General features: G+C 41.5%; 1 protein-coding gene across 14 annotated transcripts in view; it reads right to left on the bottom strand.

Moving 5' to 3' along the window:
- Positions 1-9,095, bottom strand: part of RIC3 (RIC3 acetylcholine receptor chaperone) — a 73,021-nt gene extending 63,926 nt beyond the window's left edge. For 9 of the 14 annotated variants that reach the window (XM_063711264.1, XM_063711266.1, XM_063711268.1 and 6 more), the window contains exon 1: positions 8,885-9,064. In XM_063711264.1, coding sequence (XP_063567334.1) covers positions 8,885-9,008 — 124 coding nt within the window. In that variant the 5' untranslated portion in view covers positions 9,009-9,064. Of the gene's footprint in view, positions 1-8,884 lie in introns of all 14 variants that reach the window. The other 5 variants (XM_063711271.1, XM_063711272.1, XM_063711265.1 and 2 more) reach the window with 4 other exon arrangements.
- Between the last annotated feature and the right edge of the window lie 6,372 nt (positions 9,096-15,467).

Here is a 15,467-nt window from a genome sequence, read left to right as displayed (position 1 = left end):
GCGGATCATCTGAGGTCAGGGGTTTGAGACCAGCCTGGCCAACATGGTGAAACACCATCTGTACTAAAAATACAAAAAAAATTAGCCAGGCGTGGTGGTGGATGCCTGTAATCCCAGCTCCTCAGGAGGATGAGGCAGGAGAATTGCTTGAACTTGGGAGGCAGAGGTTTCAGTGAACTCAGATCCTGCCACTACACTCCAGCCTGAGCAACAGAGCAAGACTCTGTCTCACAAAACAAACAAACAAAAAGAGAACACATGCTGATCATAATCAAAGGTAAAATTATAAAAAAAGAAAGAAAAAAAGAAAAATTATAACATGGAGGGAAAAATTTGAACACCAACTAGATATTTAATGACATCAAGGAAGTATTGACTTTTTAGGTGTGACAATGGTATTGTGGCTACATTTTAATAAGAATCTGTTTTTAGAGATGCATACTGAAGCATTTAAGGATGAAAAATGATCCAATGTCTAGGATTTGCTTCAAAATAATCCAGTGAATGGGGGGAAAAGTGGGTGGGGATACTCATGACACAAGAGTGACCATGTATTGATGGCTGCTGAAGCAGGATGATATGGATTCATTTTATTACTCTCTCAACTTTTGCTTATGTTTGAAAATGTCTTCAACAAAAAGTTTTTTAAAAATCAAGAATGGCACACAGCTAAGAAATGGTAAGCAAATACACTGAATGAAACATTGAATGCTCTGAAAAAATTTCAAGAGCTAGAATTCTTGGCCAAATTTAAACAAATAAAATGCAACAAGGAAAACTACAAATTCCTACATTTCATTCCGAAACATCAAGTGAACAGTAGAAAGTGAACAAAACCTAGATGAGCAGCTCCTATTAAAAAGAAAAAAAAAAAGGCTCAGAATTCTAATACACAGCAAAGTCAGCAAGGAAAATGCTAAAAACTAAAGCAATCCCCAGGAAGTATTAAGTATAGAAGAAGAAGAGTGCAGGGAAACAACAGATTGCTCTTTCATGAACTGTCTTAGATATGCTGTTATTTGCAGTTCTAAGAGCCTCTTCTGAGAGGGCTGTGTTCAAATACTTGCAACTAGGTAATACCAGGAATGGATGAGGGAGCTAGGGATGTTAACACAGGAAAGAAGACTGAAGAAAGGGACATAATACTACTTTTCCAATTCCTGGATTAATCATCTTACACTTGTAGACCAAAAAGTATCTGGGACAGGCCTCAATCAATTTAGAAGTTTATTTTGCCAACGTTAAGGACACGCCCAGGAGAGAGGTCTGTGCCTTTCCCCAAAGATGATTTTGAGGGCTTCAATATTTCAAGGGGAAAAGTGAGCTGGAGGAGAAAGAAGGGTATGGTAATCTATATGTTGCAAGAGAAAAGGAGCAGGTAGAGGAATAGTCAATTATGTATTCATCTGGTGCTCAGTAAATCGGCACTTTACATAAGATAAGGTGAACATAGAGTAGCTACCTGTGGAGATACTTAATTTTTTATCTGTAGCTACCTGCTTAGGAACAAAAGGAAAGGCAGTTTCTTGCATGACTCAGCTTTCAGCTTAATTTTTTTCCTTTTGGCATAGTGAACTGGGGTCCCAAGTTTTTATTTTCTTTTCACACACCTTTAATCTACTTTTCCTCCATTCCTATTTTGGCAAAGGAAATCACCATCTATCCCTTCACCTAAACCTGAGAATAATCCAGATGTCTCCCTCTCCCTCACTTTCCCATTCTATTTTAAAATGTCTCTTAAAATTATTCTCTTCCCTCCAATCTATCCACTGATAACCTCTCTTGCCCTAATATCCATATTTTCCTTTGGGAACTCCTCTCAACTCCAGAGTGGATTCATCAATATATTCTTTCTACCCACAGCACAAGTTAACTTAATTCAAGCCACTAACGTGAGCGGATATGTTTGCTGGAACTTCTGGGAAAGAATCTTTGGAGTGGGGCTGGAAGGTGAGAGTGATGGAGGACTTAAAAGAAAAGAGGCCTGGAGCTGTGCCCAGCAAAGTGCTGTAATCCCAGCATGTTAGGAGGCTGAGGTGGGACAATGACTTGAGGCCAGGAGTTCCAGGCCAGCTCTACATACATACATATATAAATGAGGCACTCTCACTTTCTCTGGGCAATAGCATGTGAGGAGTGTCCGAAACTTTTGCAACCATTGTTACTACCCTGAGAGAGCAGTCAGAGTACAGAACCAACTTGAGAATGAACCCAGAGTGAAAAGGACACAGAAAATAAGAGCTAGAGCCCCAGTGTGACAACTGTGAGTCTCTGGTTCAAACCATACTGCAAGACATTTCTAACACAGGGTCTTTTCATTTACACAAGTCAATAAATTCCCTGTCTTAGTCAAGCTGACTTTTCTGTCACTTGTCACAAGCATCCTAACTGACGAGCCCAATGACAATGATTTGGTGATGCTCATGATGTCTCAACTGGATGACTACAACAATCTTCTCCCTGAAGAAATCCTCACAATGCAGTGTCTACACTGCTGCCAGGGTGTCCTTTCTAAAACCAGGTTAAATGTAATGTTTCTCTTCTCCTTACACACTCAATGATGCCTCATCTGCCTTTAGAATAAAACCCAATCTCCTTAAGAATGACAGAAAAAAACCTTCACAATTTGGCCCATGCCAACTTCTCTGGTGTCTTCTCTCACAACTCTCAGGATACTTCAATGCTCCATGTTTCTTTTTTTTTTTTTTTTTTCTTTTTTTGAGACAGAGTCTCACTCTGTCGCCCAGGCTGGAATGCAGTGGTGGGATCTCAGCTCACTGCAACCTCCATCTCCCAGGTTCAAGCGATTCTCCTGCTTCAGCCTCCCAAGTAGCTGGAATTACAGGAGTGCACCATCACACTGGGCTAATTTTTATATTTTTAGTAGAGATAGGGTTTCTCCATGTTGGCCAGGCTGGTCTTGAACTCCTGGCCTCAAGCAATCTGCCTGCCTTGGGCTCCCCAAGTGCTGGGATTATAGACATGAGCCACCGTGCCTGGCCCTAAGCCTCTGTTTCTTTGCTCTGTATTTCTTCTACCTAGAATGCCCTTCTTTTTCATCTGGATTATTTAAACACACACACACACACACACACACACACACACACACCAAAACACTTTAAGAATAGCCTCCTCAATTTAGCCAAGGAAGGCAAAGCTGGGTTAACATCTAAATTTCAATTAATGTAATATGCCACATCAAAAAAGGACAAAACTCACATAATCATCTCAACAGACATAGAAAAAAGTATTTGATAAAATTCAATACCCCTTCATAATGAAAAACACTCAGCAAACTAAGAATACAAGGGAACTTCCTCAATCTGAAAAAAGGCATCTACGAAATGCCCCCAGATAACATTATATATGCTAGTAAAGCATACTTCTTAAGATCAAGGACAAGAAAGGATGTTTGTTCTTACCACTTCTATTCAACATTGCACTAAAGGTTCCAGGTAGGGCAGTTAGGCCAAAAAAAGTAAAAATAAAAATAAAAGGCATTCAGATTAAAAAAAAAAAAGTAAAACTATCTCTATGTATAGACAACAAGTTCAGCGAGGTGACAAGATACAGTATCAATATACAAAAACTAATTGTGTATACACTAAGGAACAATCTGAAAACAAAATTTATAACAACATCAAAAAGAATAAAATACTTATGAATATATTTAACAAAATAAGACTTTCACACTAAAAACTACAATCTCCTTTAAAATAAATTAAAGACCTAGATAAATAAAAAAGAAATCCTCTGTTCATAGATTGAAAGATTTAATATTGGTAAGATGGCAGTACTCTCCAAATTGCTTCAGTTCACTCTATCAAAATCCCAACTGGCATTTTTTTTTTTTTTTTTTTTTTTGGCAGAAACTAAAGTGATGATGCAAAATTCCTATGGAAATGCTAGGTCACAGGACCCAAAATAGCAAAACAATCTTGAAAAAGAAGAACAAAGTTGGAGGACACATTTCATGACTTCATAACTTAGAAAACTACAATAATTAAGACAGCATGGTACTGGCATAAGGATAAGTGTATAGATTAACGTAATATAATTGAGAGTCCAGAAACAAACTCTTACATTTAGAGTCAACTGATTTGACATGGGTGCCAGAACAATTTAATGAGAAAAGAAGAGTCTTTTCAACAAATGGTGCTGGGGCAACTATATATCCACATGAAGTTGGACTCCTACCTTACCCACATACACAAATTAATTCAAAGGGATCAAAGACTTAACTGCAGGAGCAAAAACTATAAAACTTGAAAACATAGGCATAAATCTTCATGACCTTAGATTTGGCAATTTGTCTCAGATATGACACCAAAAGCAGGAGAAATAAAAGAAAAAAGTAGATAAATTGGACTTCATCAGAGAAAATGTAAAACTTTTCTTATTCAAAGGGCACCATCAAGAAAGTGAAGGCAACCACTGAATGGAAGAAAATATTTGCAAATCATATATCTGATAACAGATTTGTACCTAGAATATACAAAGAACTCTTACAACTCAACAATAAAAAGACAAGAAGCCAAGTGTGGTGGCTCACACCTGTAATCCCAGTGCTTCAGGAGGCCAAGGTGGGAGGATCACTTGAGGCCAGAAGTTCAAGACCAGCCTGGGAAATATAGTGAGAGCCTCATCTCTGCCAAAAAATTTAAAAATTAGCCAGGTATGGTGGCACACACCTGCAGTCCTAGTTACCTGGGAGGGTAAGGTGGGAGAATCACTTGAGCCCAGGATTTTGGGGCTGCAGTGAGCAATGATGGCACCACTGTACTCCAGCCTGTGCACCAGAGTGAGACCCTGTCTCTCTCTCTCTCAAAAAAAAAAAAAGACAAGTAATCCGACTTTTAAAGAGGGTTAAAAGGACCTGAATAGATGTTTCTCCAAAACAAGATATACAAATAGACAAAGAGTGAATAAACACACAAAAAATGCTCAATGTCATTAGTCATCAGGGAAATGCAAATAAAATCACAATGAGATACCATTTCATTCCCACTAGGATGGCTATAATCAAGAAGACAGATAACAAACAAGCATTGACAAGAAACCAGAAGCCCTCTTACACTGCTGGCGGTCATGTAAAATGGTACAGCTGCTTTGGAAAATGGTCTGGCAGTTCCTCAAAAGGTTAAACATGTAATAACCATACGACCTAGAAATTCCACGCTTAGTTCCAGCCACACTGGAATGCTCATATTTTCCAAATGTATACACTCAAGAGAAATGAAAACATTAAGTCTACACAAAAATTTGTACACAGATATCAGTAGCAACATTATTCATAATAGCTAAAAGGCAAAAATTCAATGTCCATCAATTGATTAATGAATAAATGAAATGTGGTATATCCACACAATGAAATATTATTCAGCCATAAAAAAAGTACTGCTACATGCTACAACATGGATGAACCTTGAAAACATTATGCTAGTTAAAAGACGTCAGTCACAAAAGATCAGATATTATATGATTCCATTTATACGAAACGTCCAGAACAGGCAAATCTATAGAGACATAAAGTAGATCAGTGGTTGCCTAGGGCTGGAGGTGGGCTGGGGGATTTGTGGAGTAGTAGCTAAAAAGTACAGGGTTTCTTTGGGGGCTGAAGAAATATTCTAAAATTGGTTGTAGTGATGGTTGCACAACTCTGAATATACTGAAACCCAATAAATTGTACACTTTAAGTGGGTGAATTGTATGATATATAAATTAGATCTCAAAAAAGCTGTTATCAAAAAAAAAAGAAAGACTTCCCTCCTCTATGTTCTAGGAAACCTGTCTTTTTTTTTTTTTTTTTTGGCAGAGTCTCACTCTGTTGCCCATGCTGCAGTGCAGTTACACAATCATACCTCACTGTAGCCTTGACCTCCAGACTTCAAACGATCCTCCCACCTCAGCCTACAGAGTAGCTGGGGCTACAGGTGCACATCACATCACCATGCCCAGCTAATTGAAAAAAAAAAAAACTTTTTTTTTGTAGAGATGGGGGTCTTGTTATGTTGCCCAAGCTGGTCTCAAACTCCCAGGCTCAAGCAATCCTTCCACCACAGCCTTTCAAAGTGCTGGGATTACAGGCATGAGCTGTCACACCTGGTTTATGAAACCCTTCTTAAGTCCCAATAACACTGACCATTGCATACGTGTCTCCATTGTTCCTTGAGCAGACTTGCGTAACTGTGACTGACACTCTTGCATTTATCTGCTAACATGTCTGTTTTGCATTTATCTGTTGACATGTCTGCTTTCCTTTATAAACTGTGGCCGCCTCAAAGCATGGAGTTCGCTCATTTTTTCTTGGAATACATAGTGTCTATACACTGTGTGCACAGTATGTGATATGGTACATCATAAATATTTGTTAAAAGACTATCTTAAAGGCTTTCATGTGGAAAGGGAACTGTGCTTGTTTCATGCACATCAATGGGCAAAAATGGAAGACATAACAACATGTATTTTTAAGAATTTTCAAATACTCAGGGTTATTACTTTCTTCAAAGCAGGGATTTCTGGGTTCTGAGAATTCTCTGAATTGATACTGAAATTTTGAGTATATTTATAAAGAGTATGTACATTTTTCTAGAGAGAAAATACAGTTTTAGGCTGAGTGCAGTGGCTCAAGCCTGTAATCCCAGCACTTTGAAAGGCTGAGGCAGAAGGATCACTTGAGACCATGAGTTCGACACCAGCCTGGGCAATACAATGAGACTCCCATCTCTACCAAAAAAAAAAAATTTTTTTTTAATTAGCCAGGCATGGTGGCATGTGCCTGTAGTCCCAGCTACTTGGGAGGCTGAGATGGGAGGATCAGTTGAACCCTAGAAGTAGAGGCTGCAGTGAGCTGTAATCATGACTCTGTACTCCAGCCTGGGTGACAGAGTGAGACCCAGGGAAAGGGAAAGAGAAAGGGAAAGGGGGCCAGGAAGAGAGGAAAGGAGGCAGGGGGGGACGGAGGGAGGAAGGGAGGAAGGAGGGAGAAAGAAAGAAAATACATAGCTTTTATAAGATTCTCAAAGGGGTATGTAACCCCAAAATGGTTAAGATTTATTGCTGTAAGTTTCAGTTACTGGAATGTATCATTCAAGGTAAGTTTTTTCCTAGGTTATACTACTTCAGTAGCTTCTCCTTGTCAAAAACAGAATTTACAGTATTGGTAGCTTAATAGTCTTAAAGTATTTATTGACTGCCCATTATATGCCAGGTACTGAAGAAATAGTGGTAAACAAGACAAAGTCCCTACCCTTGCAAACTTACATTCTAGAAGGTGCAGACAAAAAACAAACAAGTAAACACTTAAGAATATTCCATATCATATAGTGCTGCCTATCATGAAGAATATAAAACATGATAAAATAGAGAATGATGGGAGAAAAGAGTTATTTTAGTTAGTGTCATCAGGGGAAGTCTCTCTGAGGAGGTTTCATTTGAGCAGAAATTTGAATGATGAGAAGGGCACTGAGGGAAAAGTACAGCACTTCAGGAATAAAGAGAACTGAAAGTACAAAGATCCTAACATGAGAACACTGAATACCAACACTTGAGTTCTCAAGGGAACAACCCATGTCTAATCTCCACTCTACATTTTCTACAACGTTCAGAAGAGTGTCTCCCACTCACAGTCAATAGTACTTGTTCAAGATAATTCACCATAATGGAAAGTAAAAAAAAAAAAATGTTTTCGAAGAAACTTCACTGTTCAGGATCATGATGAATTTACTCTTCTTCAAGGTAAACAATACCATTAGACAAAGTAGGTAAAAATCTTTGGGATTATTGCAATAAGACAGAAAAAAAAGAACAAATATGCAAAGATGTTTTAGAAGTCTCTCCCAAGTGGATAGTCTTACAAGCATAAAGATTATCAGGCAAATTCTGTAAACAGAATTATGTGTTCAATCTGCCCTCCACCCCTAAAGCTTGGTGCTTTGCATTTATAGTGTGTATGATGCTCAAGAGAATAGAACTACAGTCAATGTGCATAAAGCAGAGGGAAGTGGATTACAGTTCAAAAGGAGCTGTCCACCAATCAACAGTTTAAACATTACTGGAAGTGTTCAGACACTGTAAAATCATGTCTCAAAGATGTTACAAGGATAATTTACAGGAGAAAGTTACCAGTAGAACTTCATGACCTATAGAAAATTGTTCTGGTTCCTTCTCCCAGCCTTCAGCACCGTGCCTTTACACTCATTCTGCAAAAAGCCCCAGTGCAGCTAAGAGGATGAATTTTTAAACACCACATACATCATGCCAACAACTTAGAATTAACAGATAAATACTGTTTCAATAAGGGGAACGTAATAATTTGTTCATAACCACCTCAGTAACTGAAACTGGGGTTATTAAAATCTTCAAGATATATTTTTAAAGGCACAAGAAGAGCCTGAAGCAGTGAGCGCCCAGCACCAAGTTGAAAAAACATAACGACTTAAGGTTTGCTGTACCAATTCCATTTGCCTTCATTTCGTACCAAGCGGCGCGTCAGAAAGTACACGGAAAACCTAAAGAGGGAAACCCAACTGGGAACCCTTGACTCAAAGCACGTGAACAAATGGTGACGGGATGAGTCAAGCCAGTGGGGTAAGAGAGAAGGGACTGCGCGTAAACGGGAGTATGCAAGGCCACCTAGAGGATGCCCAGACATGCATGCATACATTCCTGGCCCTTCCAGCAGCAGAACCATCTGAGCTGCCACCCGCTGATAACAACGGAACCGTGGGGATTGGCCCTTCAACGCCGTCTTGTCCGCCCTCTCCAGTCAGTTTGGTGGATATTTCGGTGAAGGCTGCAAACTCTCAGAGTCACTCCTCCCTCAAGCAGCGTTCTCCGTACTCTTCCGCGCCGGGAAGATCAAAGGGAGCTGTCCTGCTCTTACCTTCAGGTGTCGGCGGCGGCTCCTGCCGCTTCCCGCGGGACAGGAAGGCCTTGGGCAGCAGCAGCGACAGAGCCAGGACAAGCCCAGAAGCCAGAGCGACTCTCTGCACTGTGGAGTACGCCATGACTGCTCACGGTGGTCGCAGGTGCAGACGCCAGCCGGAACCGGAACCGGAACCGGAGCACTGGCTGCCGCTCCCGACAGAACCACTGGCGGCGCGGACGGCGTCGCGCGAGGGACAAGGTGCGCGAGGCGCACGCATCTTCACCTCCACTGTCCGGAGCTGTCCTGCTCCTCCCGCGTGGTTACCCGTCGCTGTAAATAGTACCCTCGCCTTCCCGTTCATACTAACTAAAAACTCCTCCCTCACTACCCATGTTCATCTTTTACTGAGTCCTGTGCATTCTACCGCCTACACATCCGGTGGTCGTGCCCGGATCTCTATCCCCACTTACCACCACTGCACCCCACCCACCTGTAGATCACAACATCGAGTTTCTCATCTCCATGAACTCGCTGTCTTCCAGCTTCCACTCATGCCCCTCGCATTCATTATCCGTCTGCAGCCACAGGTGATAATGCTAAAACACAAAACTAATTCTCTTTCTCTCCAGCTTAAACCTTTTAACTCTCCATTATCTTCAGAACAATAGTCAAACTCCTTTCTATAACCTCAACGCCCTGCATGATCTGGTGTTACCAATGCTCCTTCCAAACAGGATCATTTGCTATTTCTTTAGCATATTGCTTGTCTTCAGGGAAGCTTTGCTAGTCCTGTTCCCACTACCTGGAAAATTCCTGACACCATCTCCAGTTGTCAAAAACTTCTCTGAAGAACAGCTTAAAAACACTGCTCTCTCGAAACTTTTTCAGTCAGCCTCTCCTTTCTCTACACTCCCACCGTTCTTTGTTACTGTCTTCATTCGTTCATTTAATATTATTTTAATTTTTACTATGTATTAGACCCTCAACTTGGCACTACAGGGTCTGATGAATAAAATGGATTCCCTTTGTAGGGCAGAGAATTATCCAAACAAAAAAAAATGCAGGAAATATTCTGGATCCCCGAGCAGTCTGCTCAACTGGTACGAGGAAAAGTCAAGAAAAGCTCCTTTGAGAAGGTGAAATTGAGTTAGCTGTTGAAAAATGAGTAACTTATAGGCAGACAGGTGGGAGGGGTTAGAAAGGTATTCCGGGAAAAGGGGGCCAAAAAAATAAAGGCAAATCTGGAAGCTTCCTGGTGTGTTCAGAAAGCTGTTGGTAATTCATTTTGGCAGGACCATAGAGTAGTGACAGGACACGAAGTGCACAAATATAAGCAGGAGCTACATTGTGAAAAGCTTAGGTAGAACTTCCAGTTAAACGTGGCAGATGTAACATATGCATTTATCTTTGCTTTCCCGAGACAGTGCCCAAAAAGGAAAATAAAGAAATAAAGTGTATAAACTACAAGACTAAATACAATGATAGAAAACATGACAGCAGATGAGAAATGTCAATTTTGTAAGACGCACACGACACTGTCCAATAGAAACATAATACCAGCCACATATGTAATTTAAAATTTTCCAGTAGCCACATTTAAAAAAGTAAAAATAAGTAAAATTTATTTTAATAATATTTTAAACCAAGATATCAAAAATATTTCAAATTTTATCAGCACAATAGTGGGGCTCGTTGGCACCCACATTAGACAGCGCAGGTGTAGAGCATAAAAAGTTAAATGCCTGTGGACGGAAAGCCTGTAATGAGTAAACTAATTTGCCCCTCAGAACCCATGCTCTTAATAATTGGAGGTACTGGATTCCTTTAAAGCCAAGGGTGCAGAGTGGGTCTGAATGAAAGATTGGCTAGAAATCTGATTAAAAAGCAGTTGAGACTGGGCACAGTGGCTCACACCTATAATCCCAGGGCTTCGGGAGGCCAAGGCTGGAGGATGGCTTGAGGCCAAGAGTTCAAGGCCAGCCTGGGCAACATAGGGAGAGCCCTAATCTCTACCAAAAAAATGTAAAAAATTAACCAGGTGTGGTGGTGTGCATCTGTAGTCCCAACTACTCAGGAAGCTGAGGTGGGAAGATCACTTGAGCCCAAGAGTTTGAGACTGCGGTGAGCTATGATTGTGTGAAACCACAATTAATTATGATATATAAGATGATAATAATGCCTGAATGAAGCCAGTAGGGGCACCCACTCCAGCCAGGGTGACACAGTGAGACCCTGTCTCTAAAAAAAAAAAAAAAAAAAAAAAAAAAAAAAAAAAAAAATTGATTTTTTTAAACAATGGATATCTTCTGAATCTCTTTCCTTGATTCATGCAGCCAGATGGGTGCCACTGCTGGCTTCACTCAGGCATTATTATCATTGATGTTATTAACATCACTAAAAGAGTACTAATTATGTTTTAGGCATCTTACATATCATAATTAATCCTCCCAATAAGTTCAAGAGGTAAGCAATATTATTATATACCCATTTCACAGGTAAGAAAATGGAGCCCCAGAAAACATAATTTACTTGCCAACAATTACACAGTATAAACTGGAAGCTATGATTTGAACACAGGCATGCTTACTCAAGAATTTGCCCTCTTAGCTACCAGGTTTACTCTTGGGGGAGGTTTAGTCAGAAAACCTCTGGACTCCTGGACTATAGGTGCAGCTTGGGGAGGAGGTGACTAATGGGATGTGGTCTCTAAGAAATACAGAGGAGTCTGGAATGACCGCACTCCTCCCTGCCACCAAATTCTAGCTTGGGTAACTGGTAGACATTGATTCTCTATAACATGATTTTAAGAACAGAAGAATCAGGTTTGTGAGAAAGTTGAAGAGTTCAGATTTTGACTAGTTGAATTTGAAGTTCCATGAAATATCCAAATAGAAATATCCAGTTGGATATATGGGCCTGGAGCTCAGAAGAGATGTTTGGGCTAGAAACAATAGGAAATCATCAGCCCATCTACAGTAAATGAAGTCTGGGAGAAGATGACATTAGTGAGAGTGCTCATGTGAAGTTATAAGAAGCCACAATGGAAACCTAGGTTACAACATTATGTTGAAGTTCCCATGTATGAGGACAGAAATGAGGTGGGAAATAGTGATCCAAGTGTTAAAATCTTTAATGAATGTGGAGTTACTACAAGGTTGGAAGGTGACAGGAACAGAAGAAGTAATGAGCAGCCAGATGACATGCTCTTCTAAGGAGCTGTGTTTTTTTGTTTTTTCTTTTAATTTTTATTTATTTATTTATTTATTTTTGAGACGGAGTCTTGCTCTGTTGCCCAGGATGGAGTGCAGTGGTACAATCTCGGCTCACTGCAAGCTCCGCCTCCTGGGTTCATGCCATTCTCCTGCCTCAGCCTCCCAAGTAGCTGGGACTACAGGTGCCCACCACCACGCCCAGCTAATTTTTTTGTTGTCTTTTTAGTAGAGATGGGATTTCACTGTGTTAGCCAGGATGGTCTCAATCTCCTGACCTTGTTATCCACCCACCTCAGCCTCCCAAAGTGCTGGGATTACAGGCATGAGCCACCGCGCCCGGCCAGGAGCTATGGTTTTTAAAGGAAGAAGAGGAAGAAGCAATTTGGAAGCAGCAAGGGGAAACAAGTTGGGCATCTATTCTATTCCCAGGCTTTAAGCTGTGGGAAGAAAAATAGCTCTTACTTTGGGAGATCTGCAAGGGAAACAGAGCCCAGAGGCAACAGCCTAGTTTTCATTAGAGGAAGACAGGCCGGGCGCAGGCTCATGTCTGTCATCCCGGCACTTTGGGAGGCCAAGGGGGGCGGATCACGAGGTCAAGAAATCAAGACCATCCTGGCAACATGATGAAACCCGTCTCTACTAAAAATACAAAAATTAGCTGGGCGTGATGACGTGTGCCAGTAATCCCAGCTACTTGGGAGGCTGAGGCAGGAGAATCGCTTGAACCCAGGAGGCAGAGGTCGCAGTGAGCTGAGATCGCGCCACTGCACTCCAGCCTGGTGACAGAGCGAGACTCCATCTCAAAAAAAAAAAAAAAAAAAAAGAAGAAAGTTAAGAGAAACTTCGAAGAAGTCAAGGGTATAGGAGTTTTTCTGATGATAGATCTTGACTCTATACGGCACAGTAAGTGGAAGGTTTGGAAGTCAGAAATGGAGTCAGAGTAAAATAAGAAGTGAGCAGGATGGAGATGAGGGGCCATGTGCAAATTGATGACCTTGGGGGCTTGGACTTTAGATGGTGGCCAAGGTAAATGGGCAGAGATCATGATTTCATTAGTCCTGGAAGTGGCCTAGAGAAAGGTGAAAACACAAAGTTATAGTACAGAGTATTTGGCTTGGAACATATTCATTGTTGCAGTCAGTTGGGATGTGCACCTGGAAGACATGGGAGCCTCCTCAAGGCGACAGAGCTGGTAGGCAGCTCGTGGAGCTGGGGCAGCTTGGAGTGGGACCTGGGATGGCTGCTCTCTGTGGTGGCTGGTGGTATAACATCAGAGCCGGGAGTGCACTAAAATTGAAGATCTTAAGGGTTTAGGTTTTCCAATAAAGTATTGGTAGGGGGCTGGGTGTGGTGGCTCACGCCTGTAATCCTAGCACTTTGGGAGGCCTAGGTGGGTGGATCACCTGAGGTCAGGAGTTCGAGACCAGCCTGGCCAACATGGTGAAACCCTGTCTCTACTAAAAATACAAAAATTAGCCAGGCATGGTGCATGGCTATCACCAGTAATCCCAGCTATCCAGGAGGCTGAGGCAGGAGAATGGCTTGAACCCAGGAGGCAGAGGTTGCAGTGAGTTGAGATCACGCCACTGCACTCCAGCCTTGATGACAGAGCGAGAATCTGTCTCAAAAAAAAAAAAAAAAAATGGTAGGGAATTCAGATCAAAAATCAAAAGTCTAATGGCTATAGGCTGAAGAAGGAGCAAATGACAAGGAGGTAGAGATGGCAAGTACAGCCCACTGTATATGGAGCTGGCATGAAAAGAAAGGACAAAAGTTACAGTGATAACTTGAGGGTGACTTTTCTAAGGGAAGAGAAAAGCGTGTTTATATATTTAGAGGAAAAATGTCAGAAAAGATGTGATGGAAAATAGTGGAGCAAGGGAGACCAATATAAGAGCAAAGCCCAGATTGTGAAGCAGACATGGGAGCCAGACATTGAGTCCCCTGGCTGCCATATTTAGTCTCAGCTCATTGGCCACTCTTTCAAGGACCTTCATCCTTGAAGCATAATTCATTTATCTTGCCAAAATCATCCCCTCCTCTCTAGGCCAGCATGAGCTCTGTGTATTCCTCTCTTAAGATGCTCCTTTACCCAATTTTCTTCCCTCCTTGCCTTTCATAGCCAATCTTCCCTAAAATATAAGGCCCAAACACTACGAACTTTTTTCAGGAGGCTCTCCCAGATTCCACCCCATGCTGACTCTTCCTTTCACTAGATTCCTGTGGACACTGTTTCTCATGGCTTTATTGGGACTTTTCACCCAGTTGGGAGTCCCAGGAGGATAGGGTGCTTCTCCCATGGCATGGCTGAGCACAGAACTTGTTCACAGCAGATATTTATTCAAGTATGAGGCTGCTAGTTTCTCAAGCACATTGATTCTGCCACTGCTCTGAGCAACTAGACCTCTCTCCAGGAATCAGCAATCAGTTGCCTTGAAGAGACACACCAGAGAGTCTCATTTCAAAAATTCACTGAATTTGCCACCAAATTTGTCCCTGAAGTGACTATAATGATTAATTGTGTGTTAATTTGGCTGGGTGATGGTGCCTAGATATGTGGTCATACTTAATTCTGGATGTTTCTGCGAGGGTGTTTTTGGATGAGATGAACATTTGGATCGGCAGACTTTGAGCAAAGCAGATTGCTCTTCATAATGTGAGTGGGCCTTATCCAATCAGTTGAAGGCCTGAATAGAATAAAAGACCCAGTTCACCCCGGCAAGAAGCAATTCTGTAGCCAACCGAACTTTGGATTTGAACTGCAGCATCTGTCCTTCCTGGGTCTCCAGCTTGTTGGCCCACCTTGCAGAGTCTGGATTTGCCACCTTCTAAAATCACATGAGCCAATTGCCTAAAGTAAATCTCTCTCTCTCTCCCTGTCTCCACTGTGGAGTCCCCATTGTGGAGAGTCATACACCTTACTACAGGCAGGAAATCAAGGTGGTTAGCAGGAAAATGAGACCCAGGTGCCCAAAACACTGAGCAGAAGGGAGCAAGGCCTATAACTCCAAAGTTTAGAATGAAGAGGTTAGAGAAGGAAGGCAGGAGATGGGACAGAATGCACAGAACAGCATATGGGACCTTGACTTTGAACGATGGGTAGAATTTTGATCAGGGATAAGGGAAATATGATGAACACCTGCCAATAGTAGATGTGCACAATCTTTGAATACCCTTTCTTCATTTGACATTATCCACGTTGAGAGTCTCAGGTTCTCAATGTAGAATCCAACAAACTACATTTCCTGGCCTCTCTTGCTACTAGGCAAATAGTTAACTGTTTCCCCAATCAGACATACCCGTGTCCAACTTTGGTTTGAAAGTTATCTGTGAGAGGAAACAGCAATGCTTGCTTGGCCTACCTCTTTTGGTGGGTGAGGTGGCAG

Source organism: Pongo abelii, chromosome 9, assembly GCF_028885655.2.
Source record: "Pongo abelii isolate AG06213 chromosome 9, NHGRI_mPonAbe1-v2.0_pri, whole genome shotgun sequence".
NCBI lineage: Eukaryota > Metazoa > Chordata > Mammalia > Primates > Hominidae > Pongo > Pongo abelii.
The sequence above is the reverse complement of the archived record's forward strand: the minus strand, read 5'-3'. Positions and strand labels throughout refer to the sequence as shown.